Source organism: Ochlerotatus camptorhynchus, unplaced genomic scaffold (assembly GCF_037179485.1).
Source record: "Ochlerotatus camptorhynchus isolate MF236.1 unplaced genomic scaffold, CSIRO-AGI_Acam_v1.1 ptg000196l, whole genome shotgun sequence".
NCBI lineage: Eukaryota > Metazoa > Arthropoda > Insecta > Diptera > Culicidae > Ochlerotatus > Ochlerotatus camptorhynchus.
This window is the reverse complement of record NW_027040686.1, coordinates 1,055,920-1,074,717: the sequence shown is the minus strand read 5'-3', so window position 1 is coordinate 1,074,717 and position 18,798 is coordinate 1,055,920. Positions and strand designations below refer to the sequence as shown.

The following is an 18,798-nucleotide window of genomic DNA, read 5'->3' as shown; positions in this document are numbered from 1 at the left end:
CTGTCTTGCGTTGCTTTCAACTGAAATTCAACTGGCCTATGCGCAAAAACAGCAAATGGGTTCAGTTTTCTTGGACATTAAGGGGGCTTTTGATTCTGTTTGTATCGATGTCCTTTCGGATAAACTCCACGATAGTGGGCTTTCACCAATTATAAACAACTATTTGAGCAACTTGTTGTCTGAGAAATATATGAGCTTTTCTCATGGAAACTCGACAACTTCACGAATTAGTTACATGGGTCTCCCCCAGGGTTCATGTTTAAGCCCCCTTCTTTATAATTTTTATGTAAAAGACATTGATGGTTGTCTTGATGAAAATTGCTCGCTAAGGCAGCTTGCAGATGACGGCGTTGTATCCGTTATAGGGCCAAGTGCACCGGACCTGCAAGGACCATTGCAAGATACCTTAGACAATTTGTCTACTTGGGCTATGAAGCTGGGTATCGAATTCTCTCCGGAGAAAACTGAGTTGGTTGTTTTTTCTAGGAAGCATCATCCTGCACAGTTACAGCTTCAACTAAAGGGTAGAACAATCACTCAAAGTATATCTTTCAAGTATTTAGGTGTCTGGTTCGATTCCAAAAGCACATGGGGAAAACATATTGCGTATGTGAAACAAAAATGCCAACAAAGAATCAATTTTCTTCGTACAATTACTGGAACTTGGTGGGGAGCACACCCGGAAGATCTGATCAGGTTGTACCGAACAACCATCTTGTCGGTTCTAGAGTACGGAGGCTTCTGCTTTCAATCCGCGGCGAAAACACATATCCTGAAGCTGCAACGGGTTCAATACCGTTGCCTCCGAATCGCGCTTGGCTGTATGCACTCGACGCATACGATGAGCCTCGAAGTACTTGCGGGTGTTCTCCCACTGACAGATCGTTTCGCGGAACTGTCCTTCCGGTTTCTTATCCGTTGTGAAGTAATGAACCCATTGGTAATAGAAAATTTTGAGAAGCTGCTCGACAGAAATCCTCAAACAAGATTCATGAGTCTCTATTACGAGTACATGACGCTGGAGATTGGCCCTTCTTCATTCAATTCCTCTCGTGTTTGCCTCCAAGACTTTTATAGTTCCTCTGTAAATTTTGATCTGACCATGTTGCAAGAAATCCGTGGAATACCAGATCACCATCGGTCGATGGTTGTTCCCTTAATTTTTGCAAACAAGTACCACCATGTTAGTAACAATAAGAGTTTTTTCACAGATGGGTCAACTATAAACGCTTCCACTGGATTTGGAGTATTCAACGAATGTCATCGCGCCTCATATCAACTGCAAAAACCCTGTTCCGTATACGTTGCGGAACTAGCAGCCATATTTTACGCAGTAGAGCAAATTGCCTCACTACCATCTGATCACTATTTTATTTTTACTGATAGCCTTAGCTCGTTGGAGGCTATTCGATCAATGAGGCCGATGAAGCACTCCTCGTATTTCCTGACCGAAATCCGAGCTAAATTGAGTACTTTATCTAACTGCTCCTATACTATCACCTTAGTTTGGGTCCCATCTCATTGCTCAATTCCGGGCAATGAGAAAGCGGACTCGCTAGCTAAGGTGGGCGCTATGGAAGGCGATATTTTTGATCGACAAATCGCATTTGCGGAATTTTTCTCAATTACCCGTCAGCACGTCCTCACCAACTGGCAACAAAAATGGAATGAGAGTGATCTGGGAAGATGGTTACATTCTATTCTCCCACAGGTATCGAACAAGCCATGGTTCAAAGGATTGGACATGAGCCGTGACTTTATACGTGTCATATCAAGGCTCATGTCCAATCACTACTCGTTAGACTCGCATTTCTTCCGAATCGGGCTCGCAGGCAGCAATTTGTGCGCTTGTGGTAGTGGCTATCACGATATCGACCACGTGCTTTGGTCATGCACCCTACATTGTGTTGCTAGATCCGAGTTATCCGCATCCCTCAGGGCCCGAGGAAAACAACCTATGCGGCCCGTTAGAGACATCTTGGCGAGCCGAGATCTCGACTATTGCAATTTAATATATGTGTTTTTAAAACGGATAGATCTGAGGATTTAGTAGTTAGTGTCATCTTGTGTTCCCCCAAGTTGTTAGCTGCCCATCGGTGTACCCCCATGTTTGTCTTTTTCATCAGTTGGTCGCTTAGTTCGAGATCAAGAGCACATTGCTCTCCAAACCTTGTGTTCTCAATCCCTACCCTGCCATCCATTTGTTACAATTTGTTACCCCTAACCTCGAGATAGCCGCGAGTAATCGGCCCCCGCTTTACTAACGTTAGTCTTAAGAAATTTTGTAACCTAAACAATGAATATCGGCTCCGCAAAGCTACGGCAAATGAGCCTGGAAAAATAAACACATTTAAAAAAAAAAAAAAAATAAGCGAGTTTAAATAAAAATAAAGGGGATATGGATGTAATGTCGGCCTTAATGCCCCTTTATTTTGGGCCCATATATAAATTCAGCAATCGACTATATTTTCAATTGCTACCAAATTATCCATAAGCACCATCCCAATGACGCGTTCATCTAGATAAAATTGATAAATAGCAGATTTTTATCGATGGGCTCAATCTTAGATCCATAGGCTAACATTAGAGCCATTTCACCTATAATACGGGAGTTTGGGGCAAATGATCACCAAAGCCCGTACTTACCGCAAGTGGAATCGATTTCATGAACCCATTAAGAAATCTTATATTGCATGTTTAACATATTTGATATTTCAGCGGCAGCCAGTTTTAATCCCTTTTTGTTCCTAAAAACCCCACTGTGCAAAGGCTCGTTGTTCCCATGTGCCATAGACAGAGCAGCAAGTGGCATGAAATCCTTTCCCGGATCTTCACTTTCACGGCATCGATTCCACTAAGCCGTATTTGTCTTCTTCGAGAGCTGCTGCATCGGTTGCCTTCGGTGAACGCCGAAATTTTCCAATATCGAACCGAAATTGATTTGCTCCCTTCCGTGCGCCTCCATTATCTCATACGTATTCCCAGGACAAGACCATTTGGGAGGGGCACATCTTCTTACCAGAAGGCTCGCGTACCACACCGCGCGCCACAATCTTCGTAACACGTGGCTTTCCCTCCGCCGATTCCTAAGACGCGATTACAGAATGGAAAAGGCGAAAAGTTATGAGAATCCTTCTACCATCCCTACCATTCCATGTTTCCTCTTCAAAAGGATGATTGGTCGCGTTCGTAGCCAAGCCTGTATGTTTGTGTGTGATTGTGCAAACGCGAAGTTTTCCTTTGCCAGCGTTCATAGTCGAAAGGATTTCTTTTGTTTCATTCTACACTATAGTCCTAAAGATACCTACCTTCCCGGCAGCAAACGCAAGATGGAAACCGAACAATTCTGGAAACTCTTCATTTCTATGGCTGCTACCATGTAGAAGAGGAGGAGCACACCAACCCCACACACTTTAGAAAAGAAACGTCTTCCCCTTGTATTATTATCCCGGAGAGCGACTCAAGAGATTCAGAGATTTACTAAGATTCAACTTTTGTTCTACCTAGAAGAGCAAAAATGGCTTATAATCTGCTACTCATCCAGCTATCCTCCACCATGGAAAGACTTTGTTTTACGAATGAGCGTGCGCTCACTTCAGAAAAAGGGTACAAGGAACCCAGGGCTCTGATTGATTAAAAAAGTTTTAAATGAATTCGGGGAATCAACTTATGGAGCGAAACAATTCGGTTCCACTGGCACTGTCCCGTCCCATTCTTGTTGGCACATGCCACGTGAATCTCGCGGGATAGTGGCATTTCATGATCTTATCAGGAATTCCGGACAACTCTCTGTGATGTGTGGGGGGAAGCACTTCTGCACCGCCACACGGTCGATGATGATGCACTACTCTTGAGCACTATCAGTTGGATGCGATGACGCAGGTTGGCATCGTTGAAATGGATAAACTTTGCGAATGTCGGTCGGGAATTTGCGAAAGTTGTCCGGATTTCGAAGGGATGAGTGTATGGTAGGTTAGTGCGTGGATAGCAGGTAAAGGCTTGTGTGTTTTTAATTACCACATCAAACAAAGGCGGTTTTGCACATGAATCATCGCAATGATAAAGATTCGTAGAATAAACTAAATCGTAAAATTTTATTGGAACATTAACTAATTTAACAAAGCATATTGTTTATGAAGTCTGGAACGCGCAAAAATTGGTCAACTTCAAATTGGTGTATTTATGTTAAAAATGCATTAAAAAAAACCCTGAAATGCTGCATTTGGAACTTAAATGGTTGGTTGCTATGGTTGCTATGATGAGTTTTCACCGTTTGCTCTCCTGTTTTCAAAATGACGTTCAAGCAAGAGGAGCAGCGTGTCAAAAATTTTCCGACGTTCTCACACGCCAAGTTGGCAAAATTGCTGCAAACGTTTTAAACGTGTTCGGGGAGCGTCTGTCGACCGCCAAGAAGCCTGGAAGCGGCGGCAATCGTTATCCGGACGTGGCAGCGACGACGAAGAAGGTTGCGGTGAAATATAAACGAAATCCTAACCTCTCCATCCGGGACGTCGCTGGCAAGCTCAATGTCTCCCATACTACAGTGCAGCGCGCCAAGAAACGAGCCGGGTTGTCGACGTTTAAGAAGGTGAAGGTGGCGAACCGAGATTACAAACAAAACACGTCGGCAAAGCAGCGGTCCCGAAAGCTGTATACGAATCTGCTTACAAAGTTCGACTGTGTTGTAATGGACGACGAAACCTCCGGGACAGGAGTTTTATACCGCATCAGGAAAAGGGAAGGTGGCTGAAATTTTCAAAACCATCAAACTTTCGAAGTTCCCGACAAAATATCTCGTCTGGCAGGCCATATGCACGTGTGGTCTAAACAGCGGCATTTTCATTACTACGGGAACCATCAATCAAGAGATCTACGTCCAGGAGCACCATTCCTAAAGCAACATAATAGACCTGTACTGTTCTGGCCGGACTTGGCGAGCTGCCACTATGGGAAAAAGGCAATCGAGTGGTACAATGCGAAAACAACGTGGTTGTGGTACCCAAAGACCACAACCCTCCCAACAGCCCAGAACTCCGCCATATCGAACGGTATTGGGCCTTGGTCAAACGGAATCTCAAAAAAACTAATAAATCCATGGAAAACGTGCAGCAGTTTAAATCTAACTGGCGTTCGGCGGCGAATAAGGCGATGAGACCACTGTGCAAAATTTAATGAAAGGGGTTAAGCGGAAAGCACGGCAGTTCGGATTTGGCAAACAAAAAGAATAAACGAACATTTTTTCCTTTAAATATATGAATTGAACTACCAAAAGAAAAATAAGAAAAATTTTTTGATGTGAATTTTGATTGAAAGAAGCGATTTTTTCATCGACCAATTTTTGCGCGTTGCAGTCTTTATACACATTTAAATTTCAGTCATAAACAAGTTGCTGTATTATATGGAAGTGTGCTACTCGGGACCTTGCGGCCGGGTAAATTTAAATAGTTGAGACAAAAAACCGAATTTAAAAACAAATTTGTGCCAATCGCTAGAACAATACACTATTTATCTACCATTTACAAGACCATTTGGAACAAATCAATTACAAAATCAAGCTGTGAAGTTATGTTAAAAGAATTGATAGAAAAATGCTCTAAACTTCAAAAATAAAATTCCATCGTTGCGACATTTTGACCAAACGTTTTTTTTTTTTATTTGTGCCAGGATTTTTTAATATGTTCTAGTTTAAGATGAGCAAGTTTGGTTAAAATTGATGCAGCGGCCCGTGAAAAAATTGTAAAAAATGACAAAGACTACCCTTGATAAGCTGAAATGACCTAGATAAAGAAGTACCATTTTTAATTATTACTAACTATTGTGTCTAAATGAATAACATTATATAAAGTACCAAAAAGAACAAAGAGACATAAACAAAACTACACAAATTTAGTCAAGTATTACGAAAATGGTCAGTGAACCGGTCGTTGCAACGTGGACACCGGTATGTTCAAGTCAAATAAATGAAAAAACGTCAACAAAGGTAGCTAACATAAATCTAACCGAATCATGCTGTCCATTAGACTGATCCAAAATTTGAAATTTTCGCTCCACAGTGCTCAAACGGTTCCAAATTGGGCCCTGATTAGCCTCCCGAAATTTGAACTCATTTAGTGAGAAACTGATTTGGCACAAACCATTTGAAATTTAGATGGGAATTACTATGGAGAAACCATAATTTCGGTTCATATCTATCTCAAAGTTCACCAGTTCACTCTACTTTAGAAAATGATAGCTGAACTTTTTGAAAATTTTCTCAGCTACAACTTTGTTGAAGAACACTTTTCGATCAAATATAAGGAACAAAAATTATTAATGATTCAAGTCTCTGATGTCTTATGATTATGCTTTATCAACTGTTCAGCAGGCAACATTGGTGTTTATGGCGCGTAGAATATAGGACAAAAATCATGGCTACTATGTCACACTGCAAAATACAGTGTTGCCCACAATACAGTTGCTTAATCTTGCCATAAGATTATCAATCTCTTAAACAATTAATAACTATTAATAACAATTTTCTGCAAAGTTGTAGCTGCTAAAAATTCCCATAATAATAGCAATATAATTTGTTAACAGTACAATATGTAAAAAGGCCAGAAGACAAAGAACAAACATGGTTTGTTTTCCCATAGTAATTTCCATATAAACTTCAAATGGTTTGTGCCAAGTCAATTTCTTACTAAATGAGTTAAAGTTTTGGGAGGCTAATCAGAGCCCAATTTGGAACCGTTTGAGCACTGTGCAGCGAAAATTTAAAATTTTGCATCAGTCTACTGTCCATATTGGATGTTACGCGGCTCAAGCTGTAGGAAACTGAGTTGTCTTAGTAAACATTCAGGGGCGTAGATATTCATTCTTGCTAGTAAGAATGGGAATCAACGTCATTCTTGAGTATTTTAACAACGAACATTGCTTGAGCAAATTGATGTCTATTTTCCAGGGATAGTTGACAACGATTCTGGTATGACGTCAGGTTCCTCAAAGCATAATGTACAAACTTCCTCTGTACTGATTCGATTAGTGTAATCCAACTATCGTGAAAAGTACACCAAACGATTGCGCCAAATTCCAGAATTGACCCTACTATAGTACAATACAATGACCTCAAACATAAAACATCATGAAATCAACTGGCAATTTTCATAATGAATCCAAGCTGCCTGTTTGCTCAAAAGATGATGTCATCATAGTGGAACCGGAAAGTGAGTTCATGATCGAGACTAACTCCCAGGTCTTGGATGCGTTGTACCTACGCTAGAGGTTTCTCGGATAACGAATATGGAGACATGATTGGCTTGAACTTTCTGCTGAACGTGATCACCTGACGTTTCTCAATACAGTTCCATGTTCAGTAGTTTTCAAAGCAGTTCAAGACAGTCTTCACAGCTGCTTACAATGACATACATTTTAGCATCATCAGCATAGACGCACTCCCGGTGGTAGAATCAGTGACACTTCGTTGATAAACAACGAGAACAACAGTGGTCCCAGGTTGCTCCCTTGTGGTACGCCAGTTTGATAAACGAACATGTCCAATTGGCTTGAACCGATTTTTACACACAACGATCTGTTGGTTAAGTACAACCTGAACCAATTCCTTGAAACAGACGATACACCAATCCTCCTCAAGTTCTTCAGAAGGATGTTATGATCAACCCGATCGAAAGCAGCCTTCAGGTCCATTTAGACAGCGTCCACCTGCTTTCCAGAATCAACTACTTGAATGCACAGTGAGGTAAATTCAGCAAGGTTTGTAGCAACCAACCTTTTTGGATGGAATGCAAACTGTTCGACCGAAATGAAATGTTTAGAGCGGGTAAAAATAACGTCATTCACTATAATTTCAACATGCACACAAGAAGGTTATTCCACGGTTATTGCTGACATCTCGTTTATCCCCCTTTTTGATGATTTCCAATTTACTCACTTGTTCTTTGCTGAAACGAAAGGTTGAAGAGTTTCATCAAAGGTTGATATAGCGCAAAAGTGCATCTCTTCAGCATCGCTGAAGGAATTCCGTCAGGTCCAACAGATATCGAGAATTTCAGTTCCCTTATTGCCCTCGCAACCTCATTTTCATTGATGTTGCAATTGTTGAAATCCAAGACGTCCTGTGGAGTATCTCGAACTAACTGTTCAACTTGAGCAGACTGCGCAGCGAAATTGTCGAGGGCCATTGTAAATTGTGATGCAAAGAGTTCACATTTTTCAGCAGCTGAGTCAGCAGAGAGATTTCTTAGATACAATGATGAGGGAAGTCCATATTCGTTACGTAGGTTGCGCTGCATTCGAATTATGTATCGAGCGTACAAGAAACGGTTGTGGTTCCTTGTATCCATTGTACGATTGAACTGTAGTTTTAAGTGTAACGATGGACTCCAGTCGGTAGCAAGTAGAGCATGATTAATCGCAGCAAAATCAGCCTTTCGGAAATTGAAACTGGTGTTATTATGCACCGCCTCGTATGAAACACGGACCATATGGGATAATGCAACCTCTATGGCTGGATGATGGACATCAATAGCAGACAGTTGTTCGATGGCTTCTGAAACCGTACAATTAGGCAAAGCTATGTCATTTGCAAGTATTAGATCGAAAATGCGGCCTTTTGAATTTTCCATCTGGTTTAGCTGGAACAGTCCATGCAAGTTGAATCCGAGCACCAATGCGTAGACGGGATCGATCCATGTCCACAGAAGAGTAACCGTTTTCATTTGAAATCCAACTTGAACGAATGATGTACTCCCCAAACTGAAGAGCCATGTCGTTAACTCCTAGACCAGAGGCAATTGCACCAATTGAGTCTATGTGAAGTTCAGATCGTTTTTCTGATCGGGTGGAATAACTCCGAATTTGATGATGTAACCATTCATATCAACTCTCACCCAAATGTGCTCGAGGTTGCAGTCTGAAGACAGAAAGTTGATTCCCGAATAGCTGTGATGAAAAGATGCACTCGTCAAGTCACGTTCCCTTCAAAACAAAGACATTGTATTCTTTTTTTGCCAACAGCCAGGTAGAAGTCATCAATTTTTGTCCTTAGTCCACGTACATTCTGGTAGTAGATTGACATGTTTTTGTGGAGATCATCAGAGTGGAGATTTGCTGAGTTGGAACAATGCAGGCACATCAGGCGATGGAACAGTTCTATTAAACGCATACTTGCCAGAGTCAGTAGGTTGGAAGACCCCACTCTCGACCACAGGGCCAGAACGGCTGAGACGACTGAAACCAGCAAGCATGACTGGTTAAATAGGGCTAGGGGCTTCCATAACGTAATAGGCAGTGCGTTCTGGCATGGCTGATAGACCATCAGAAATGTCATCGATGCATTAAGTAGAACATTCACTAGGTTCACCATGTCTGCATCCAATATCGTCAGGTGAAGGCAAGATGCAGTGGTCTTGTCATCCTTCTGAGGATTGCCATGGTTGCCATTTGATAGAAAGGATGCAGAATAAAAAATGTGGGCAGTAGAGAGTAGGTCGCATGGATCACTACAGAGCAAAAAAAAAAAAGTTTTGTGAAATTCCAAAGTTCCATGTTAACTTTTTGCCATTGTAAAAACAGACAAATTTACATCATCATGTAAACTGTAAGCTGATATTTAATAACTTGTTTACTTTTCATCGTACGACATCTGAATTTTTCCTGAAAATAAAAAGGCAATATGCTCCTAAAGACCCACCTCATGTTCATGTCTCAAAGGTGGAAAATTATTCTTTGAAAAGTCTTTTACTAGATACTATTACTAGCTACACAGATGTTTTTTTTTAAATTCCTTGGCTAAAAATATTCCTAAATGTGAGATCCAAAGATTTTCTAGTCTTACTTATTAAAACATGAGCGTAGAGCATGTTCTTAAATTAATCTTTGTTTGGTTCTTTGAGTGAGATCTTGATTCTTTATAAGTCATTCATTTTTCCATGACCATAATTTGTTACGTAGACCACATCATTATAAATGATGTAGTATATTTTTGACTCATTTTAGACCCCCCTCGTAGCGTGTTCTGCTATACCTAATACATGGCCGGTCACAACTTCTGAAACCACCCTCACCCCTCAAATGCTAAAGTCTATTATCGAAGTTATCAAAGCCGGAAAGCGCGATACGTGAAAAGAATCTGCACACTTACGTTGAAAACCCAACGGGTCAGAATGAATGATTGCAAAGGTTCTTAAATTTACTTAATCGACTGTAAATACCGTGCTTAAACGTTACCGGGAAACACTAACGTTGGATTGCGCAAAACAAAACAAAAGTCGAAGTAGAACATATGACTGCAAAAAGTTTCAGTGTGGCGCACAGTACAGTTCGGCGAATCTGTTTGCAAGAAGCTGGTCCTACCATGCCAGTAAACCTCCCGACAGGACGCTGAAACAAAACCTGGTTGCCAAAAAAACCGTACATGGAAGCTGTACGAGCAAGTTCCGACCAAGTATAACGGATGTATTTTGATGGACGAAACTTACGTAAAAATGGACCTTGGGAAAATTCCGGGTCAACAATTTTACCTTGCCAAATTTAAGGGAGATGCTGTGGGTAAGTTCTAATTTTCCTTTGAAGATAAATTCGCTTTGCAAGGCATCTGCACTTGTGGAAAGAAAACAAAGGTTTTCATCACTGGAGTGACTATTAATGGACAACTTTACAAGGAAGAATGTCTCCAGATGATAATTTTGCCATTCATTCAGTCACACGAAGGTGCGTAAAGTTCTGGTTCGACTTAGCCAGTTGGCATTGCAGCAGGGATGTCATAGAATGGTATATATGGTATAATGGTATTTATCCAGATTTGCGTCCCATTGAAAAAAATTGAGCAATTATCAAGCGCAAATTGAAGAAATAAGGCCAAACAATCAAAACACCATGGAGAAGTGGGGGAAAACGATGGAAGACAACGTTGACAGTACTGCTGATAAAGCTAATAAAAATCTTCAAACTTATACCCTTAGCGTTTTTGTATGTTGTTTTCTCTTGAAGAAATAACCCATTTTGTGCAACCAAATTCTAAATGAAACACACTTGGTTTCATGTATGCATGTTCTCGTCACAAAAAGTGTTAGGTTTTGAACGTTTATAACTTTGTCAACAAAATTATATCCCAAATACATCAATCGATAGGAAGTAACTATGCGAATCTGCTGAAATAGGGGAAATGGATGTAATGTCGGTCTAAATGCCCCTAATTTAGGCCCATACATAAATTCAGTAATCGACTAAATTTTCAATAGCGACCAAAAATATCCATTAGTACCGTCTCAATGACACGTTCATCTACATAAAATTGATAAATATCAGATTTTTAGAGATGGGCCCAATCTTAGATCCATAGGCCAACATTAGAGCCATTTCCCCTATATACGTTATCAACGTCGTCACTGTTTTCATAAACGAATAAGTGAAACAAGCTGTTTCGTCCAGGATGTTGCCCTACGTTGTGACTTTCGAATTAGAGATGGATGGAAAAGGGCATAGCTTCGTCACTGTTGGACCCTCAATTGACTTTTTATTGCTTCCGAGAGGCAGAATGCCTGCTCGGCAGATTAACGTATTACTTAATAACATACAAATCGTCTTCTCCTAAATACTATATTTATTTACTTATTGTTTATCAGTCAACAGGTAAAATGTTTACCCCAATGACACTTGTTCTACAACTAAATACAAAACTAACGAATAACATAAATTAACATAAAACTCGTTTAAAACTACGCTTATTTGTTGCTCGTGACACGTTGAAATCGTACACATAATAACACCGGTTGAATACAAGGGACATGCTTCGCAAAGGTTCGTGTAAGCCATAATTAGTCCTTGCCAGAGGGATGGTGATAAACGAGTGCGACCGAAGATTGCTACGACGTGTGTTGATGTCCAAGAGACTAAGAAGCGTAGGACTGTCAATGTTGCCTTGCAGAAGATCCCCAACAAAGCACGCTTTTGCCACGTTGCGTATTGCTTCTAGTAATTCCAGATTTATAAGTAGACAACGGCTTTCATAACTGGGCAGGTTAAATGGATCTCTCCACCTAAGATGACGTAGAGCGAACCGGACGAATTTTCGCTGAACAGCTTCGATGCGTTGAATATCATTCTGGTAATAAGGAGACTAGACGATAGACAAATACTCCAAGATAGGGCGCACAATTGAGCAGTATAAAGCATTTAGGCAGTGAACGTCCTTGAACTTTTTTGCAAAGCGAAATAAAAATCCTAGTTGCGATGAGACTTTAGACACAACGTACGCGACGTGATCCTTGAAGGTTAATTTTGTATCAACCAGAATCCCCAGGTCCTTGACTGTCGAATCACGTTGTAGATTCACGTCTTCCAAAGCATAGCTAAAATGAAAGAGTGATTGCTTGCGTTCAGCGACATTCGATTAATATGGCACCATTCAGAGAAGGCTTCCAGTTGTTGTTGCAGAAAAAACGCATCTTGTGGTTGCTTAATCATGTAGTAAAGCTTCAGGTCATCGGCATACGAGAGTTTTAGGCATTACAAGATGAAATTGACATCGTTCATATACAGCAAGAATAGAAACGGCCCCAAGTGACTTCCTTGGGGAACACCGGACCAAACCGGAAAGGAGGGCGAAACGTGGTCTCCAATTTTGACGGACATACTTCGACCGGTTAGGTAGGATCGAAGCCAGGAAAGCAAGTTACTGTTCATTCTTGTCGAATTTAGGAACTGCGATTTGATGATTCATTTTATCAAACGCCGTGGATAAGTCTGTGTAAATAGCGTCTACTTGTTGACCATTTTATATTTGGCGGATCACGAACAAAGTGAAACAAGTCAAATTAGTTGTCGTCGAACAGTTAGGCATAAATCCGTGCTGAACAACCGAAATGTAGTGTGCGTAGTTCTGAACCAGCTTATGCAGAATGATCACCTCAAACAGCTTAGAAGTGGCACTCAACGCAGCTATGCCCCGATAGTTCGAAACAATCCGCTTGCAGCCTTTCTTGAAAACTGGGAAAACATACGACTGCTTCCAGCAGTTTGGGAATGCACCAGTAGCCAAAGATAGGTTGAATACTCTTGCTAGTGGTGTTGCAAGTGTATCCGCGCAGCATGTGAGGACAAGCGATGGAATCCCATCCGGACCACATCCCGTGGAGGATTTTAAATCCTTTCCGGCTGATATAACCATATCGTTCGTGATCACGAACTGTAGCCCAGAGGCCGAAAGTCGAGGAACATTTCTGGTGGCGACGGCTACATCCTGCGGGTCGATGTGTTCATTAGTGAAAACATTGCTGAATTGAGAACGGAACAGGTCGGCGATGTCAGTGATGGAATCAGCTTCGAACAATCCGTTGGTCATGGTAGAGGGCAGTCCGGATTCCATCCGTTGGACATTGACGTAACGCCAAAAACTTCTGGGATTTGTCTTGAAGCGCCTTTGCAGATGGTCCTGATATGCGTTGCACAAACGATTATTAAGTTTGTTGTATTCAGTGCTCGCCGCCATATATCTCGTTCTCGTGGAGTTCGTGCGATACTTGCTATGTCGTCTAAGAGCTGCCCGCTTCACAGTCTTAAGATGCTTGAGGTCAGCATTTGACCAGGCTGGCTTAGCCGGCTCGTTTCTAGACTTCACGGGACGAACTGATCGATGGCATACCACAGGATACCAGATATGGTCGACGCAGCGAGGTTGGCATCACAATTTTGAAGCACCTCGTCCCAATCGACATGTGCGAGGAACTCGTTCATGCTGTTGAAGTCAGCCTTTCTGAAATCATAGGCGATGCTTTGCTGTGGACTTATCTTGAATTCCATCAGTACAGGAGGATGATGCCTGCAGATTTTAACGAGCGGTGATGGAGCTTGCATAACTGTGCTGTGCTCGCAAAGTTCATCACTGACGAAGCATAGATCAAGCGTACGATTGTTTTCATTTGCAATTCCACTCATTTGTCTGAGTCCAGCGGTGCTATACGCATCAAGCAGCTTCCGTGATGCCATGCTAATCGAGGATCGTGATGTAATTGGGTACAGGGAACCATGTGGACTACGCTGCCAAGAGATCGAGCTCAAGTTGCAATCGCCTAGGATGATAACGCTGTCTCTTGGTCCTAACTGCAAAACCACCCAGTTAAGCGAATCGATATGCTTTTCGATCAAAGAATCATCGTTTACTCGATCAGGGGGAATATACACAACGCATAGGTAGAGTGTTACATCGACAGTGGCAATTGCGATCCATATAGCACCAAAAATTAAGTTCCAAATCAAAAAGATACAAAAACCATTGACTATATATAAACGTAAACAATAACAATACACAACGAAGTACACACACAATTGACACAGTAGTGGGAATAGAACTATACATTGTTCTGTAGGCGGGCTTCGCTACCATCGGGCTGGGGGGTTTTTATTGTTGCTGCTTACAATTTTAAATCACGTAGAGCACGAAGCCGATGGTGTGCTTCAACACAAGTGTTTTCCCGAACCCAGACGTCATAATCGAGTACCACTTGGTTGCGCATCGTTCTGCTTGAACCTGTAAAGTTATAAAAGAGCGCTGCTGTGGTTCCTCCGCTCATTTTTGCATCGGACTATGATGCTTACTATCAAAACATGTAACAGGTGGAGAACCTGTTTACGAGTTTTTGCTCTGATGTTGAAATTGAATAACCGAATCTCCCGAATTTTCAAGCAATGTTGCACCAAGCACCCGCTTATTGGAAACCAAACGTTTGACTTGAGAAAAGTCACGTCCTACTATATTTTAAATCAATATCAAGAAAATGCACGAGAAGTTCACTAAACAGCCTTTGTTAAGCATTAAATTATCGCATCATGGTGTGAATCCAGATCTATAATCAGGTATTCTCGTTCTCTAGGAACTAACAATTTCTACCCTTCTCAATGACTGTGGGTAGAAAGTGGATGTGGTTTCATTATTTTTTTTTTCATTGTATAAACTTTGTTGCGTTTGCAATAAGAAGTAGCAATTACGAAATGTATGGTCATTTATGCTCGTGGTGTGATAACCGTCATCAATTAATTGTCTTTTACCCATAACAAATTCAGGCCAAATTTCGATTAAAATAGGAATTTCAGACGTTGGCCACTCCGAATTCCAGGAGACTTTGCATAAGTAACGCTATGGGTCATTATTCCAACTTGTGCTGAAATTCTGCCATTTTGACTCGCACCTCATTGTTGAAAATGGCATGTTCGATATATTTTAATGAATCATAGCGTTGTGAAAGATGAAAGAAAATAAGTTGTAAAAGTGTGAAAGCCGTTCACGGTACTTTTTAAGTGTTTCAGAATGGTTTATTTTTAGTTAAAATATCAAAACAGAAATTTTTAACAGTCATATCACACACCAAAATGGAAAAAAAATCAATATGGGAATCACTAGAGATTTCGCAACAAAATAGTTGAAAATTCTAAAAATGAAACAGTACATCTTAACTAACTAGCGGCGCCGGTGGTGTAGTGGTAAGCGTGATTTCCTCTCACCCCAGCAAGCCTGGGTTCAATCCCAGTCAGCGCCGCCGGGATGTTCTGGGGCATAACATCTCTGATCACGCCTTCCTTCGGATGGGAAGTAAAGCCGTTGGTCCCCGGTTCGTGAGCTGATGGGTCGATAGGTAGGGTCCAGGCGTGGGAGCTGCCTCCCTGGCGTCGGTAGCATTGGTGCTCAGCACGGAAAACAAGATTGACGAAAAACAAATCAAGGAAAAAAAAAATCTTAACTAACTGATTAGTTCTGGTTCAATGACTCAACAATATCAAAGAATGCTAATGTAAAGCTACTGACATGAATCACAACAGTCCAGTGGTCGATTAATTTGACCTTCATGTTATCATAATCATGTTATTTGCCGTAAATCATTTTTAATAACAAATGTCTATTCAAAACCTTATGAATTACTTTGAATGATTATCAGCGAAAATTTCCGTTATCAATTTCCTTAGATTACTTGAACTGTACCCCTAGGAGTTAGTGATCCATTAAATTTATTAAACGCCATCTATTCCTCTCTTGCATCCCATTCCAGATCATCTTCGACAAGTTCACCGTTGGCCGTTTCGACGAGGGCCTCATCGATCCGGACATGGACTCGAGTGACGCCAGCCTAACCAGTGGGGGAGACCTTCCTGGCTGCCCAGAAGGTTTCATGCAGGTATGTAATGCTCTTCACCACATATGTATAACACTCGTCCTGCATTTTACCCTATCTCCATTTTTTTTTCGAACGGCAATGAATGGTTGCCATGTGTTTGCTTACTCAGCACCGTTTAGATGCGGAAAATTGCTCCCTGAAAAAAAAACGGAACGTTGAATTGCGTTTTCACTCCCGCTCAAGGGAGGTGTTGTGTTTCCCTGGAGGGCTTTTCAGTGCGACTAGTTGAGAGATGTTGCAGTTCTGATGAAAAAAAAGTGAAACATGGACGTAAAATGTGACTCTTTTCTTGGCAGTTGCTAACTGCAGATGATTTCCGCTACGCTTGAATGAAGAAGAGCCATCTGGTGCACCATGACTGACCACATTTTGGGAACCAGTTTAAATTGAAGGTTATTGCGAGGAAAATTGACTGGAGTGCACAATTTAATTACTCTGCAAGCTGCTTTACGAAATGTTGACACCAACTGTTGATCAGTAGAAGTAACCAGCCTCCTCTCACTAAAGTTCATGAAACGCTTGAACCTGCTGTATCCCTCTTTTAGTGTTCCCGATATTTTCCCCTACTGAGGCCTGAAGTTGTACATTTTCTGGACGAATGGTATAAAAGTTGCTTGTTGTTCTGTGAGATATATTGCATGTTTTCCTCTAGTTCATTCAATGCACACCAAGCTGAAGGCAAAATGTACGCCCTAGCATCCAGATTGTATGTTTGTTTTTGCGAATACTGTCTCACCTGCCTGAATGCATTGCGGCATTTCATTTCCGTTCGACCTGACTTTAGGAGTTCAGTTCAATGGAGACGCATCGTGGTTTGTTTGGACGTTCTAACATCATCGATACGATTGATTGACTCTTTACCCGGAAAACTATTTCAGACTACAAGTCAGAGGCGGGCTGACTGACTGACTGACTGACTGACGGAATCAATTTTAGAAAATGGATGCTAAATGAATGAAACTGCGCAGGAAGACGGTTTGAATATATCCCTTTATCGTCTTTGGCAGGTGGATCGACGCATTGCACGTGTCACTTGAAATATTGGAGGAATGGAGACGAGTTCCTCGGAAGAAGCTGCCAACGTTCATCTGTTATTTATGGCGGATGGTTGGTTTCGGTTTGTGGGCTGAAGAACAACGGCAGTCTGAAGTACCTTTGGCTGTCTACAAGAGTGAAGTTCTTATGAATTCGCCGGAACAAGTCTCACGGAGGAAGTGTGTGGTTTTTCGGATGAAACAATTGCGGCCTCTATCTACCTTCATCGTTGGAATGAGTCTCTTATCAGGGCAATGTTTTTTTTTGTGTGGAATCCTTCGAACTAAATTTTGCATTTTCCAAAAAAAATATCTGCTAATGTTTGCTTCTAGGTCTGTAGCATTGTAGCATTGCATCTAACGTATTTCTATTTTGCCTCTCATTTGTATCTATTTGCAGCTTAGTGAACTGGGTCGTCCATTCACCGGTGGCTCCTGGTGTGGCAAGGCGTCTGGCCATCAACTGTACTTTAGCGAAACGGCAACGGTGACAGCATCTGTCAAGGTAATATTACGCATATTTTGCTTTTCGTTGATGTTGTTGTTGTTGATGTTGATGCAGAAAAAGAGACGAGTATCAAACAGGCTGAAGTCTGGCATGGCACAAATCCAAGGCTATGGTATACTGCCGCTATTCACATAACGGTACCATGTTCTATGAATTTCCAATTCACATTGGACTGTTATGTGAATAGCGGCAGTATACAGGTCATGGATAAAACTGGAACGCTGAATGTTGTTGATGCTGAAGCATAGAAATTCAATCCAGAGACAGCAAATCAGACATTTGGCAAGATTGTTTGTGTGAATTAAAATTTCCGCTTGACATTCTTGGACAGGTGGGAGATGCTTGAACGAGGACAAACCAGATAATGCCGTCAGAAATTGTGACATCACTCCGAATCCAAAAGCGACGGTTTGTCACAGCAGTATCTAGCAACTCGTCGCATAGTCCATTTTCCAGCAGCAACGGTTTGATGGAAAGACGGAAATGGGCAACGAGCATCATCATCATCAGCAGCAGTAGTAATCTAGTGGAAATATACGTTTTCATTATCTATGGAAACTCCGTTGATGTCGACGGCGGTGATGGTCCTTTTCAATGCTGGGAATTCCTTAAGCGCAGTGTGTTTGATGGTGTCTCGTTGTTTTGCCATCCGTTGTGTTGATAACCAGTAGTAGCACCACCTGGTCCATGGTTTTATCATCGTGTCAACAGATGAGCTTCATTTGTGCTTGATGGAGGGCGAACCTGGGGGTGGAAATAGTTCTTTCTTTGCAGCAGCCGGTGTCAGGCTGCGTCTAATATGAAGGGGACGTTAGCACATGCTGGCTTGTGCTTGGATGGATTTTTCGTCCAACGAAAGAAGATCCTGGGATAGAAATGGGACACAATACACCGGGCAGGAGTGGCAGCATCAGCTATATAGAGCACAAGGTAGATGTCAATTTATTTTTGATCCCGTTGAGATGTGAAATTGAAATAGAGGAAGTGAAGAGCAATGTACCGTTCATGAGGATCTGGGCTGTTGTTTCAACTGAAGGGAAGGGTGTTTGCTTGAACATGGTTTAGCTGCAATGTAATGGGAATCTTGACAAGA

General features: G+C 41.6%; 1 protein-coding gene across 1 annotated transcript in view; it reads left to right on the top strand.

The window, feature by feature from the left end:
* Window positions 1–18,798, top strand: part of LOC135702705 (uncharacterized) — a 336,139-nt gene that overhangs the window by 170,212 nt on the left and 147,129 nt on the right. Inside the window, exons 5-6 of the mRNA XM_065223739.1 lie at window positions 16,038–16,163; window positions 17,598–17,702. Coding sequence (XP_065079811.1) covers window positions 16,038–16,163; window positions 17,598–17,702 — 231 coding nt within the window. The remainder of the gene's footprint in view (window positions 1–16,037; window positions 16,164–17,597; window positions 17,703–18,798) is intronic.